Source organism: Pelodiscus sinensis, chromosome 5 (genome assembly GCF_052426305.1).
Source record: "Pelodiscus sinensis isolate ZL-2025 chromosome 5, ASM5242630v1, whole genome shotgun sequence".
Taxonomy (NCBI): domain Eukaryota; kingdom Metazoa; phylum Chordata; order Testudines; family Trionychidae; genus Pelodiscus; species Pelodiscus sinensis.
In genome coordinates, this window is record NC_143056.1 from 18102197 (window position 1) to 18117964 (window position 15768).

The window sequence follows — 15768 nt, forward strand, 5'->3', positions numbered from 1 at the left end:
AAAGCAGGTTGTAAAAAGATCTCAGGCTTCAAGCTAATTGAATTTGCTTTGCTTTGTGTAATCAAAAGGCTTACCTAATTTTACTTATTTTAGGGATTGAGAGGGTCTTCATAATCAGGAAAATTTTAAATGCAATGTATATGTAGTACTGCAGCCAACATACAGAAACAGGAACTGTAACATTTTCCTTTGAAGAACACACCTTCAACTTTTCTAATGCTCAGTAGCTACTGCAAAATGGTCAGTATTATCAGCCTGAAGAAATAATTCCATATGGACATAAAAGTGGCATGGCTCAAGTCGAAGAAAAAGAAATAAAAACACTGTTTTTTTCATTCCTGTTCTTATTCAATTACTGAATTCTTTATGCTTTTGCACATGTGTATAGGATAAAAAGATGATGGCTACCAAACAGATTTTTATCACTTACAATTTGCATTTACTGATAAAAGAAAGTTTACAATATATATATTTGTTTCTAATCGTTTCCTAGAATAATATTTTAGCTTTAAACAGCATTTCCATTTTAATTTAGAAGTAGTAAGAAACAGATGAACATTACATTGGCTTCTTATCACAAAAATTCTTTGTTTAAAATAGCTGGATCATTGACTCTCTTGATTTTCCAACTCCAACCCATTTTACTGGTGAGGAAGAGAAGATGGAGAGAAACAATTAGAACACACGAAGCATAAACAATATAATGAATTCACTTTCATAATTTTCATCTTTTAACATGAAATTTTGGTACAAAATTGCCAACAAAGATCTGAAAAAGTTTCTCTGTTAAATATTTTCTCCAGTTGTATTGCTGACACAGAGTATACTGGAGCACTGAAAGCATGGAGAATAGTGATAGAAATGTAGCCGTGTTAGTCTGGGGTAGTTGAAGCAAAATGCAGGACAATGTAGCACTTTAAAGACTAACAAGATGGTTTATTAGATGATGAGCTTTCGTGGGCCAGACCCACTTCCTCAGATCAAATAGTGGAAGAAAGTAGTCACAACCATATATACCAAAGGATACAATTTAAAAAAATGAACAAATATGAAAAGGACAAATCACATTGCAGAACAGAAGGAGGATGCGGGGGGGTGGGAAGGGGGAGGAAGGAAGGTAAGTGTCTGTGAATTGCTGATATTAAAGGTAGGGAGAGTGGGATGTTTGTGAGTTAATGGTATTACAGGTGATAATTGGGGAAACTGTCTTGATAATGGGTGAGAAAGTTCAAAGACTTGTTAAGTCCTTGTCGGTAAGTGTCGAATTTTAACATGAATGACAGTTCAGAGGATTCCCTTTCAAGTGCAGATGTAAAAGGTCTTTGTAGCAGAATGCAGGTGGCTAAGTCATTTAGAGAGTGTCCTTTCTGGTTAAAGTGGCAAGAAACTGTTTTCTCTTTGTGATCTTGTCTAATATCTGTTTTGTGGGCATTAATCCTTTGGCGAAGTGTCTGAGATGTTTGTCCAATGTACATAGCAGACGGACACTTTCGGCACATGATAGCGTAGATTATATTTCTGGATGCGCAGGAATATGTGTTCTTGATCTTATAACTCACTTGGTTAGGTCCAATAATGGTATCAGCAGAATGAATATGTGGACAAAGCTGGCAACGGGGTTTGTTGCAAGGGAAGGTACCAGGGTTGGTATTAGTGTGGTATGTCCTGTGGTGGTTGGTAAGAATCATCTTGAGGTTAGGTGGTTGTCTATAGGAGACTATGGGTCTGTCTCCCAGAGCCTCTTTGAGTATGGTATCCTGTTCCAATATAGGCTGTAGTTTCTTGATAATGTGTTGGACAGGTTTAAGTTGGGGGTTGTAGGTGATGACAAGTGGTGTTCTATTGTTGGTTTTCTTGGGTCTGTCTTGAAGTAGATGGTTTCTAGGTATTCGTCTGGCTCTTTCAATTTGCTTTTTTGTTTCTCTGGGTGGGTAGTTGAGATTTATAAATGCTTGGTAGAGATCCTGAAGCTTCTGGTCTCTGTCAGTGGGGTTAGAGCAGATGCGGTTGTATCGAAGGGCTTGGCTATAGACGATGGATCGTGTGGTGTGTTCTGGATGGGAGCTGGATGCATGTAGGTAACTGTATGAGTCAGTGGGTTTTCTGTAGAGAGTGGTGTCTAATTTTCCATTGTTGATTTGTACGGTGGTGTCCAGGAAGTGGATCTCTCGTGTAGAATGGTCCAGGCTGAGGTTGATGGTGGGGTGTAGGTTGTTGAAATCTCTGTGGAATATCTCCAGTGTTTCTTGACACATGGCCAAGAAACACTGGAGATATTCCACAGAGATTTCAACAACCTACACCCCACCATCAACCTCAGCCTGGACCATTCTACACGAGAGATCCACTTCCTGGACACCACCGTACAAATCAACAATGGAAAATTAGACACCACTCTCTACAGAAAACCCACTGACTCATACAGTTACCTACATGCATCCAGCTCCCATCCAGAACACACCACACGATCCATCGTCTATAGCCAAGCCCTTCGATACAACCGCATCTGCTCTAACCCCACTGACAGAGACCAGAAGCTTCAGGATCTCTACCAAGCATTTATAAATCTCAACTACCCACCCAGAGAAACAAAAAAGCAAATTGAAAGAGCCAGACGAATACCTAGAAACCATCTACTTCAAGACAGACCCAAGAAAACCAACAATAGAACACCACTTGTCATCACCTACAACCCCCAACTTAAACCTGTCCAACACATTATCAAGAAACTACAGCCTATATTGGAACAGGATACCATACTCAAAGAGGCTCTGGGAGACAGACCCATAGTCTCCTATAGACAACCACCTAACCTCAAGATGATTCTTACCAACCACCACAGGACATACCACACTAATACCAACCCTGGTACCTTCCCTTGCAACAAACCCCGTTGCCAGCTTTGTCCACATATTCATTCTGCTGATACCATTATTGGACCTAACCAAGTGAGTTATAAGATCAAGAACACATATTCCTGCGCATCCAGAAATATAATCTACGCTATCATGTGCCGAAAGTGTCCGTCTGCTATGTACATTGGACAAACATCTCAGACACTTCGCCAAAGGATTAATGCCCACAAAACAGATATTAGACAAGATCACAAAGAGAAAACAGTTTCTTGCCACTTTAACCAGAAAGGACACTCTCTAAATGACTTAGCCACCTGCATTCTGCTACAAAGACCTTTTACATCTGCACTTGAAAGGGAATCCTCTGAACTGTCATTCATGTTAAAATTCGACACTTACCGACAAGGACTTAACAAGTCTTTGAACTTTCTCACCCATTATCAAGACAGTTTCCCCAATTATCACCTGTAATACCATTAACTCACAAACATCCCACTCTCCCTACCTTTAATATCAGCAATTCACAGACACTTACCTTCCTTCCTCCCCCTTCCCACCCCCCCGCATCCTCCTTCTGTTCTGCAATGTGATTTGTCCTTTTCATATTTGTTCATTTTTTTAAATTGTATCCTTTGGTATATATGGTTGTGACTACTTTCTTCCACTATTTGATCTGAGGAAGTGGGTCTGGCCCACGAAAGCTCATCATCTAATAAACCATCTTGTTAGTCTTTAAAGTGCTACATTGTCCTGCATTTTGCTGAAAGCATGGAGTAATTATGCCATAAACACAAAGCACTGAAGTGTAAAGATCTAACTGAAGAGTGAGTAAGGCATGTCAGTTGCATATTCAACTGTTATTACCTTGGGTGATGGGATGTCTGGGTAAACCCAGGTAATCTAAAGCAAGAATTCTGTCAGACTACAGGTTGTGCCTCCCTTAACCAGGACTCTGGGGTCCGGCAACATCCATGGTCTGGCAGGCCCACAGATGTTCCTGGATCACAGAGTCCAGTTATAAGGAGGTCGGGCTGCAGGGCAGGAGCCGGGGCATGACTCAGCCAGGAGCACCATGTTGAGGGAGCAGGGTGCAGCAGGGAGTTCTGGCCCCCGCTGCCCAGTGGTAGTGGGGAGCTGGCAGTGGCTGCAGAGTCTGAGTAGCCACAGAGCCTCAGTCCCGGCAGCCAGAGCAGCCGCGGAGCCCCGGCAGACCCACAAGCCATGGCAGCTTCAGAGCCTGGCAGCTCCAGAAGCCACAGAGCTGCAGCCTGGGGAGCCATGGCTGGGCAGGCAACAGTGGGGCTTGGCTGGAGTCCTAGCAGGGGGCAGCGTGAGCCATGTTGGGAGGGACCTCCCCTTGTTCAGCAAATCCCCTTGTTCGGGACCAGTCAGATCCCGAGGGTGCTGGAAGAAGGAGGTCCAACCTGTGTAAAGTCATCTCGATGTGGACATAAAACCTACGAGACAAACACCATAGCATGGTTAAATATGGAGGCTGTCTCTTCATTTTAAAATGATTATGCAGATGGGATAATTATTCCAACTATCTGGCAGGGTTCACCCAGAGAAGTTCTCCAGGACTCAGGAGTCCCCAGCTGACCCTGGGTTCCAGAGAAGTGCCGCGTGGAACCCAGAGTCAGCTGGGGACTCCCCAGCTGATTCCGGATTTCAGGGAAATGTCGCAGGGAGCCCGGGATCAGCTGGGAATCCTCAGCTGACCCCAGGCTCCAGGGCTGCCCCTCTGAATCTACACAGAGGTGGAGTTTTAAAGGGGCAGCCCGCCACACAACTGATCCCAGGTGCAGCTGCTGCCTTGGGGTTTCAAAGTGCCCTCTGTTTCATAGAGGCCTCAAGGGGGGGCGGAGGAATGACTAGTCAACTAGTCAACATTATTATCCGATAAGCAAATGCTTACTGGATAGTCGACTAGTCTTTAACATCCTTACTTCAGGCCCCATCAAAGCTCTTTGCTGGCTAGCTGGTAAAGTATTCATTCACAGCCTTGTGTACGTGCAGTGGTCTCTCCACGAGCACAGGTGAAAAGACATTTACCTGCCACTCCAACATGGTTTTCCACACATCGAATATAATTCTGTGCTTTGGATGGGAGATCTTCCCATTTCCTTGCTCCAGTTGTGTCAGTCTTCCACCCTGGCATTGTTTCATACTCCACTTCCACCTTCTGCAGTATCTCCTGATTAGCTGCAAAAGCACAATTAGCAACAAGTAAGGATACAACAGCTCCACTTTAAAAATTCATGTCCGCGGAGTTTAAGCAGAAAAACGTTAATGAATATTTTTTAAAAATGAAAAAAATGACTTTGACAAAGGAACGTTTGTAATGTTGGGCTGTCAGTTCACTCTATTTACCAGTACTGTTGTTGACTGTATATCCCAAGACAAATGAAGAGCATGTTTACACTACAAACGTAAGTCGACCTATGTCCACACTACCCTCCTTCTGTCAGTGCTGCACATCCTCTCCAGGAGTGCTTCCACTGACTGCAGAGAGGCAGTCTGAGGGGCTGAGAGCCAGAACATACAGCTCCCTGCCAGGAGCCCAGCTGCCTCCTGGGCTTCTTATCACAGCAGGGAAAGAAGGGCAGCCGCACAGGGCTTATCGCCGCTGGCAGAGATATCCCCACCCAGAGTCAGGCTGGTTGCTGTGCTCCCAGCAGGGAGCTGGGACTGGGAGGTGGAAGGGACAGTAAGGCTCCCAGAAGCGAGTCTGGGTGGCAGCCCAGCGAGGAGTGGAGAGCTGACAGCAGCCTGGCTAGGGACAGCCAAGAGCTGATATAAGGAACATAACTACACCAACATAAGCCTATTGGAGTTATTATGGAATCATAGAATACTAGGACAAGAAGGGACCTCAAGAGGTCATCGAGTCCAGTCCCCTGCTCTCATGGCAGGACCAATTTGTTATTATGTTGGTGTAGTAGGGCACTTCGGGCAAGTCTATACTATATAGAAAAGATGATCTAAGCTATGCAATTTGAATTATATTAGTAGCGTAACTCAAGTTGACATAGCTTAGATCTACTTAACACAGAGCTCACGTGCTGGGTCAATGGGAGAAACTCTTTTATTAACTAAAATGTCTATTGTTGCTAATTATAATATTCTGCAAAGAGATCAAAGCTGTTTATGTTCATATCTCATCTTTTACAACACAATATGTTTTCCATTGTCCACCTTGAATTTGTTTACACTTGTACAAAGCTGTGCAAACTTTAAAATGCTACTATTCTGATTTGGTGGGAGCATTTTACACCACTTTGTTATTGTGAAAATTCCTACAAAGTGCTGGGCAACAGAGAACCAGGTGTGGTTTTTAAATATAAAAAACAGAAGAGAAAGAAGAAGTGATTATCAAGCCTTTAAAAAAAAACATACCTGGAAAATATGGAATTCTTTTTCCAGCTAGTTTGTAAGCAATACCAATTTTAATCTCATCAAGGACATCCAGAATATCCAGTTTTGTTAATGCCAGACTGTCCAGAAAAACAATGGATAAAGTTACGCATAAGTTGAATCCTTCTATCATCATTATCTTTAATCCCTTCCACCTGCTTTTTCTACTCTTGTCTGCATAGACCAAGCTCAGCCAACCCAGTGTAAAGGAAGACATATTAGAATCCGAACTTTATTCATTCAACTTATGTCTTTGTGATGACCAAATTACTGCACTTAACCTCCACATGTTTGCCTGCTCATATGAATAACAGTATATTCAATCACATCCTTTAATTATCAGGCCTGGCTCCTGTACTAATATACACATCTTACCTTAGTCATACTACTGTTTACTCAGGTTATCCCTGCAGAACCAACAAGGCTAAGAGAGAAAGAGCTGAATTCTATTTTGTTGTGCATTAAAAGAATTGTTTAATAAGTTCCAGTTACAGGGCCAATCACTTACCACTGTGTAAACCACGGATGGCATAATTTGGCCAACAGAACCTTTATTAATGCTGATGATATGCAATCAGGAAAGATCCCACCTTGACTTTCAGATTCCCAGTTTAGTTAGTTTATTGAATTGACAGCCTGGGTTCATGTAGAAATCTCCAAGAGATAAACAGTAGAATCTTATGATGCCATTTTTTGCAGTCACTTTTCAAAGCAGAACTGTACTTGAAAATAGTAGCCAAATATGTTAAAAAAATCATGCCTGAGCCCCAGCTGATATCTATAGGTTTTGTTCCACTGATCCTTGCATCAGTCATCTAATGATCTGGCCATATATATGCATGTTTTCAATGTCTGGGTAGATGGAAAAGTCATTAAAAAGTAAAGATTAGTGGAGAAACAATTTTTGAAAGAGATCCACATGGCTGCTGTTCTTTGCTTCATTCATGGTATATAGCAGTGGTTCCAACTTCTCAACCAGGAGTACACAGAGGTCTTTCAAGGGGTATATCAACTCATCTAGATATTTATCTAGTTTTACAACAGGCTATGTGAAAAGCTCTAGTGCATTTAGTACAAACTAAAATTTCATATAGAAAATGAGTTGTTTATACTGCTCTATATACTCTGAAATGTAAGTACTAAAGGGAGAAAATAAGGCATTTTCCACTAATAGTGGGCTGTGATGCTTTTATATATTTATGTCTGATTTTGCAAGCAAGTAGTTTTAAAATGAGGTGAAGTTTTGGGTATGCAAGACAAATCAGACTCCTGAAAGGGGTGCAGGAGACTGGAAAGATTGAGAGCCCTTGGCATATACCTCCCATTCTTGCTTACGTGTCAAGGGTACAGGTCATTGAAAGTATTCAGATATCTAGCTTTCACTGAAATCAATGGAAGTTAGAAGCACAAATTTCTTTGAGGATCTGGGCCAAAGTCTCTAGAATTGACATAGTTTAGTGGATGGGGGAAACAGTAATTACATGTAACTGAAAAGGAAACAGAATATAGTTCTTTAATGTCACTTCCACAGAGAATGGTAATGCACAGGTGAAAGCAACATAAGGCCTTGGATTAATAATAATGTTACAAAACTTTCATATTAGTTATTGCAGAAAGATTGTTTCATATGTTTGTTTCATAACTGATAAAATTCTCGATTTTCATTCCCCTCAGAACATGTCTACACTAGGAAACTATTTTGAAATAACTAAAATTGATTTAATAACTTCTGAAATTCCAAAATCAAAATAACATGTCCACACTATGGGGAAGCCTTGAAATTAGTCTGAGGCAAGCTCCATTAATGTGGACAGACTACCTCGACTTAAGAGCCCCAGGAAGCATTGGGGAGTAATTAGTTCGAATTACTCTGGGGAGTAGTTATTTCAAAATAGCAGTACTGGAGTGTCCACACTACTGCTATTTCGAAATAACTATTTCAAAATTAGCTTTATTCCCTGAGGAAAGCAGAAGTACAGATTTTGAAATAAGCAGCCCATTATTTTGAAGTAACGGGTTTGGTAGTGTGGACGCTCTGCTTATTAATTCAACTAAGGGGAGTTATTTCAAAATAAAACCCTAGTGTAGATTAGGGCTTTTAGAGACATAGTGAAGCTGACTTAAGCCCCAGTATATGCACTGCTATGTCAAAAGAAGAATTCTTCTGTTGAAACAGCTACCACCTTCTGGGGGTGAGGAGGTGGGATTTTCTACAGCATCAGAAAAACACCTTTTGTAACTATAGCGAGTGTCTACATTACCATGCTACAATGGTATAGCAGTAGCTATCTGGGGCAACATGAATGGATCATTAGGACAGTGATTCCCAATCTGTGGGTCACGAGCCCAAATGGGGTTGTATCACCAGCAGATTTCATTGTGGTGATCCCTAGTGTACGGAGGATGCCATTTTGTTCTTCAAAATGGTATCATTCATGCTTTCTGAGGTCCTAACAGGAAATACTTCATTAAAATGGGATTGTGCCAGCAAAAAGCTTTGGAAGTTCTGCATTAAGGACTGGCTGGGATCAACCCATATCAATGGAAGGCCCTAGAGAAGATTGAACAATTGACACTTAACCAGGAGACTCCCAGATTGACTGACTGGAGCACACATGAACTCAGCAGGAAGACAATGTGGTGAGGTGACCAGAAGGGGTTGATAAGAACTAAGAGATTCAGAATTCCCACCTGGGACCAAGGCTATGTCTACCTTACAGTGGCACAGCTGTATTGCTGCAGCTGTGCATTTGTAAGGTCTCCCATGTACCCACTCTAAGCTGACATAATTAAGCCACCCAATGAGCCGTGGTAGCTATGTCAGCAGGAGAGTGTCTCCTGCCAATATAGCAGTCTACACTGGTGCTTCTGTAGGTGAAACTTATGTCAGTCAGGGGTGTTTTTTTCATACCCCGACTGATAAAAGTGCTAGTGTAGGCATAGCCTGAGAAAAAGGGACTGAGATACAGATTGAGATAAAGGAAATTAAGATGGCTCAAGAGGGAGCCCTGGAATTGGCCAGTATGAACTATGCCTTAACATTTGTTTCACTGTGAAAACCTCAAGACCTCCCAATGCTGTGTTTCAAACCACGAATAAGCCCTACTCTGTTTTGAAAATACTACCTGGTGACACTGCAAATTCTCGAGGAGGTGCATTGATCCCTGAAGAGGGTGCAAGTCCCTGAACAAAAGTCTCTGGGACCACGACTGAATGGGCAGAGCACAAAATGAGAAGCTAGAGTGCGGGAGCCCAGAGGCTCCACCTTGGAACTGCTGAGGCCGTGAGGCCTACCCTTAAGGAAAAGTGGGACTTTTAGTGCCTGGCACACTGATGGGATACCTCCAAGGAACCATTTAAAAGCTGAGGCATTACATAGATCCTGTGGATTTTTGTCATGCACTCTACAATGTCTACTAGAGTCAATGGGCATCTTTCCGAATGTACTAGGTAGAGAATGACAGAATGAGGTAGAGAATGAGAGAGGGAACAACTGATGCTACAGCAAACTGCTTCACTGATTCATTCAACATCAGTCATTTGGTGCAGAATAAAATAGACTAATTGTACCAGAATGTCATCATATTACACAAAGTTGCTAAGTCTAAGAATAAACATTTTAGCATTACATGGGCATTTATGTAGCAGTTGGCGATTATTTTCCCTATGACAGCATTCTATTGCATTACAGCTTAAAACATAACATTTAACTGCACTGATATTAACATTACCTACATAATTTATTCTGTGGAGAACAAAATTATCAGTTCCAAATGTAGCGCAAAATCTGTGATGCTTACGCAGTGAATCCATTGATCATGTGAGCATATCTCAAAATCACAAGATCTAACCAGCCACAGCGCCTTTTTCTGCCTGTGGTTACACCCCATTCATGGCCTCGGGACTGCAAGAGGTCTCCAATTTCCTACAGAAGGATAAAGAAACATGGATGGTATTTCAACAACAGAAGTAACAAATCTCAGCCAGTCGAATCAATTTTTTTTAAAGTAAATTTTAGTTCTCTTAAATTAGGGAGACTTCAGTTGAAACTAATGCTCCTATCTTCAGAAACTGGTACAACACAGCATCAACATTATGACTTTTCCCACAATATGCCCTCAGTGTGCTCCGGTATGACTGGTTCTTATTTTGGAGGAACCCATATTCCTTCTTCATATGATAAGAAAATCTTCTTATCAGTTCTTCCAACAGTGGCCAATGCCAGCTGTCCCAGAGGGAATGAACAGAACCAGTAATCATCAAGTTATCTGTATTTATTTATTTGCTTTTGTCTTATATTTAGGCCATAAGCTTTTTGGTGGCAGCAACAATCTTTTTGTTCTGTGTTTCACAGAGCCTAGCACAAGGGGATCTTGGTCCAGGACTGGGCTCCTGGGCATTCTGGTATTACAAATAACTAAATATGCCAGCTGGTGCCCATTGGGATGGCAGCTTTTTTGTTATGTGAACAAAAAGAAAAAAAAACTTTCCATGAGGAACTGAATCTTACCAGCAGTTCATTTCATTGCCTCCATTAGAGAATGGGATTTAGTCACTATAATATTAAAGACGATTCTGACCAACAACCTAGAAGTTTATGGATGTCCATCTCATAATTAATCTGAGTCATCCAGTTCCCTGATATCCACTCTGCATTTTTAATGAAGACACTTTGGCATAATTGGCTGAAGCACATACCTGATCTAGTCTATATCATTCAGAATACATTATATTGTCAATAACACAAGACTATAACCTGCAGTTTCCAAGTCCTTCTTACACAGCCAAAACTACTAGTAAAGCAACTTTAGTTTTGCTTGATGGAGACCTGGAGGCTCTGGCCAACAAAAATTGCCAGTGTAACTGCACCAATAGCCATGAGAAAAAATGGCATTTATACCAGACACACAAGGTGGGTGAAGTAATTTCTTTTATCAGAGCTGCATCTATTGATGAGAGGAAAAGCTTTCAAGCTTACACAGAGCTCTTCTTCAGGTTTGGGAAACTTCAGTGTATCACAGCTAAATAAAAGGTGGAACAGATTGTTTAGTGTAAATAGCTAATACATATTGCAAGAGGCCATTCCAGAAGTTCCCCTTACATACCTCTATAGTCAGGGAGGGAGGGAGGGAAGGTAAAGCAACTGGGGGGGACTATCGTTAATCAGTTACACCTTGTTGTAATAAGCCATAAATCTAGTGTCTCTATCTAGTCCATGATTTTAGTGTCTAGCAAAGTTATGAATTTTAGCTCCCAGATTTATCATATGGAAGTGTTCCTTTGAAGAGGAGGATTGAGAGGTCAGAGTCAGAGTAATCGCTTGTGAGAAATGTTCACCCACAGGTAATAATGGTGTTTTTATCATTTTCCTGTGTGAGTTCATCTGTGTGAGTTCATTATCTGGTTTCAACTGCACAGTTGTTATTGGGACAGTTAAAGTACACCACATGTTGAGACAGGCATTTGTACGACTCATGGAACTTGAAAAGTTCACTGTGGTGGGAGCTGATTTTTGTAGCAGTGGAGATAAGTCTGCAGGCTTTACATTTGTTGTTTTGGCGGGGTCCAGGGCTGGTTTCAGCAGATGTGTCCTGTTCCGTGTGGGATAGCATGCTTCTGAGCATGAGCCTGAAATGATTTAGGGGTTTGAAGACCAGAAGAGGGGATTCAGGAAAGTTTTTTTTCAGAATGGGGTTCCCATAGACTAGAGTATGGGCTGTCGTTTTTTGATACCTCATATGAGCGTGCTAAGCAATCTGTTACATCTTACATTTAACTGTGACACTCTGAGTACATTTCCCAGAACTGAAGAAGAGCTCTGTGTGAGTTTGAAAGCTTGTCTCTCACCAACAAAAGCTGGTCCAAGAAAAGATACTACCTCACCCACCTTGTCTCTCTAATATCCTGGGACCGACATGGCTACAACACCACTGCATACAACAATGGAAAAAATGTCTATTGTCTATCTCTGATTTATTATGACAGCACTACAGACATAATAGAATGTCATCGCATCAGTGATGACTGGTTTGACAATAAATATCGCAGGTTGCTTTCAGCTGAGTTACACTAGGGATGAATTTGGTCCCTTGACGATGTCTTGGCCTTTGTGTGTCAGCAGGAGGCAATTATCCTTAACAGTCTATCCCATTGATCTTATTTCTCATTTACTGTGTAGATTACACTCTGTAATGTTAAACCTACATTTATCTGCTCAGTGGGAAAGGCTCCAATTCCCACTCTCGTAGTGTATGCCTTCACCACACCGTATACTTCACCAATATTCTGCGGAGGAATACCGAGTCCGGTGCACACACCACCCACGGTACAGTTTGATGAAGTCACAAATGGGTATGTGCCTGCCAAAAAACAAAACATCACAACCTTGTTTCAGCGGCGATGGAAAACAAAGGCTGCCTCTGCCTTGTATTAATCAAAGATGGGCTTGCATCTGTATCTGTATCTGGTTACCCTCAGTGGCTAAAACAGGAGAAGCTCTCTCCACACTAGTCAAGGAGGAGGAAGAAATGCTGCTTACCCAAGTCAAGGTGAGGAGAGGTAGCAATTTAGCAGATAAAGCTGAGCTCTGCTCCCCCATTACTCCCACTTGATGATCAGAGAAGCTTCATGTGTATATTTCTTTAAAGTTTACTTAGAAATTGAAAGATAACTTAATTTAAATTTAATTAACTTTACTGACTTGTGCTTCCATAGTATATAAGGAGGCTTTCAGAGTGCCCAAAATGTGAGCTCTGCCACATGAAGAAAACCACAGTTCTTTCAGAAAATGTATCCTGATTCAGAAGGCCCATTCAAGGACATGTAATGCACACAGTCACTTATATTTCATTTATGAATGGCTGTCAGGAAGACAGTCATAAGCCAGCCTTCCATGCTACAATGTGCAATACCTGGGAAAGCAGCTGCTTGGGGGTGTGCCACCCTCCCCACTTAGTTTGGCCTGAAAAGCCACAAAAGAGCCTGGATCGCAAAGCCACATTTATGTGGATCAGACAGTCCCACTACCCTGGAGACTCTCTTGGGGTCTGCCATAGAGACTAAGTGCACAAGTTGACACAGCCCACATCACTGAGCACACATGCAAGCAGCCTTCTGGTTATCATTATCAACGGAGCCAGAGACCTTTGAGGACACCTCGGCAGTAAATCCTGACTTCTCCTGACTAACTGCAGCATGCATGCATGCAAAACTGCCACTGACTAAAATGGGGCCAGGATTTCACCTCTAACCTCTGAAGCAAATCCTGTTACTGGTGCACTGCCCGAGTAACCATGCTGTACACTGTGGATGTTGCCATAGGTCAAGGGTTGTTTTTGTTGCTGACTGACCATTGCCTGATCAGTAATCACCCCAAATCATCGCTGCAATGGAGCACAGGAAACCCCTCAGACCACAATTCCAGAGTACAAGGACATTAGTAACTCTTGGGCAAGCTTGAAGAGGAGGGAAGGTTTGTCCCATGCACGGTATGTATCCTATTCATTCCATGCAGAACTCTGCACCATTAGGGCAGAAAAATCTTGTCTTCAGCCATAGAGCACAAAATATAAAAGATGAAAGAAGATGTGGCAATCTGCAGTCCACATATACAATATTGCTACATCAAACAGCCTTAGAATTCTACCATCCTATGGACTGCTAAGTACACAGACCTATAACAGTACCTAATCTAGGAAGAACAGTTAAAAAAACTGGACATGTTTAATATTGAGAAAAGACAACTAAAGCGGGAGGACCTGTTTAAACAGATTAAGGGCTATTACAAAGAGGACAGTGATCAGTTGTTCTCGATGTCTATTCAAGGTAGGATAAAAAGCAATGCACTTAATCTGCAGCAAGAGAGGTTTCTGTTAGATATTAGGAAAAAACTTTTTAATCTTAAGGGTATTTAAGCTTTGGAATAATCTTCCGTGGGAGGTTATGGAATCACCATATTTGGAGGCTTTTAAGATGTTGGTCAAACCTGTCAGGGGTGGTCTAGAATGATTTACCTGGTCCTGTCTCAGAGGAGGGGTCTCTACTTCAAGACCTCTTGAGGTCCTTTCTAGCCTTACATTTCCATGATTTGATAGTCTGAAGAGGAACCATCACTGTAGTCAGTTAGGTCAACTTGCAGCTCCTCCAACTGTCACAGGTTTAATCAGGCAGTCACACAGCAGATGGAAAGATTAAATGTTAGGGATTGGAAGTATCATTATATGTGACTCCCTCACACATGGTGTTTGACAGTTGTGAAGGCAACTCTCTCCATTTGGCTCCTCAGCAGGATTTGCATTTTGAAGGGATGATATCAGATACATTTCTTCCGGGTTTCTACATATCTTCCTGCTGAGAGGTGAATCCCTTGACATTTTAGAATACCAGAGTAAGAAGCATGGGTTTTTTTCCTGTGCTAAAGCATAGGAGCCAGTTTTGTATCAGTTGCAAGCATCCAACTCTGATTTCAAAGCCTGCAGAATGATATTCTCCAGGGAGTTCCCATTTCATGTTCCTCATTGGTGAAGCTTATTTTGCCACCTTTCTACTAATAGAAATATTGGTGACTATACATATAAGTAGATTTCTCCTTGTTAACTGTAGTGCACCAATCTTTTATCCTTAGAGGTCAAATCACAGGACAGGAAGAGACCCTGAAAGGTCTTCTAGTCCAGTCCCCTGCATTCAAGTTAGGACTAAGTATTATTCAGACTATCCCTGACAGGTGTTTCTCTAACCAGTTCTTAAAAACCTACAATAATGGAGATTCCACAACTTCCCTAGAAAATTTAGTACTTAACTACTCTCACTGTTAGGACACTTTTCATAATTTCCAACCTAAACCTCCCTTACTGCAGTTTAAGGCTTTTGCTTCTTGCCCTATTCCTCAGAGGATAACAAAAATAGTTTTTCTTTCTCCTCCTTGTAACACCCTTTCATATACTCGAAAACTATAGTGTCCCCTCTCAGTCATCTCTTCTCCAGACTAAACAAACCCCTTTTTAAAAATCTTTCCTCACAGGTCCTGTTTGCTAGTTTTTAAATAATTTTTGTGCCTCTCCTTTGTACTTTCTCCTCTGGACTTTCTCCACATCTTTCCTGAAATATGATGCCCAGAAAGTAACATAATACTACAGCTGAGACATTCTCAGTGCCGAGTACAGCAGAAGAATCACTTCTTGTATCTTGCTTGCAACATTCCTGTTAACACATCCCAGAATTATGTTTGCTGTTTTTGCAACAGCATTACACTGTTGACTCATATTTAGCTTGTGACCCCCCCCAGATCCCTTCCCACATTACTCCTTTCTAGACGTAGTTTCCCATTTTGTTTGTATGCAACTGATTGTTCCTTCCAAGAGGAATATTTAGCATTTGTCCTTATTGAATTTTAATCCATTTACTTCACACCATTACTCATTTGTCCAGATCATTTTGAATTACAATCTTATCTTCCAAAGCACTTGCAACCCCTCCCAGCGTGGCAACATCCATAAACTTT

The 15768-nt window shown here is 41.7% G+C and overlaps 1 protein-coding gene across 1 annotated transcript in view; it reads right to left on the bottom strand.

Annotated features, from left to right (window-relative positions):
• Positions 1-341: 341 nt before the first annotated feature.
• ADSS1 (adenylosuccinate synthase 1) overlaps positions 342-15768 on the bottom strand; it is a 40047-nt gene continuing 24620 nt past the window's right edge. The window contains exons 9-13 of the mRNA XM_006132418.5: positions 12474-12628; positions 10070-10194; positions 6252-6349; positions 4908-5057; positions 342-644 (exon numbers count right to left, since the gene is read on the bottom strand). Of these exons, the coding sequence (XP_006132480.1) occupies positions 592-644; positions 4908-5057; positions 6252-6349; positions 10070-10194; positions 12474-12628 (581 nt within the window). The 3' untranslated portion in view covers positions 342-591. The remainder of the gene's footprint in view (positions 645-4907; positions 5058-6251; positions 6350-10069; positions 10195-12473; positions 12629-15768) is intronic.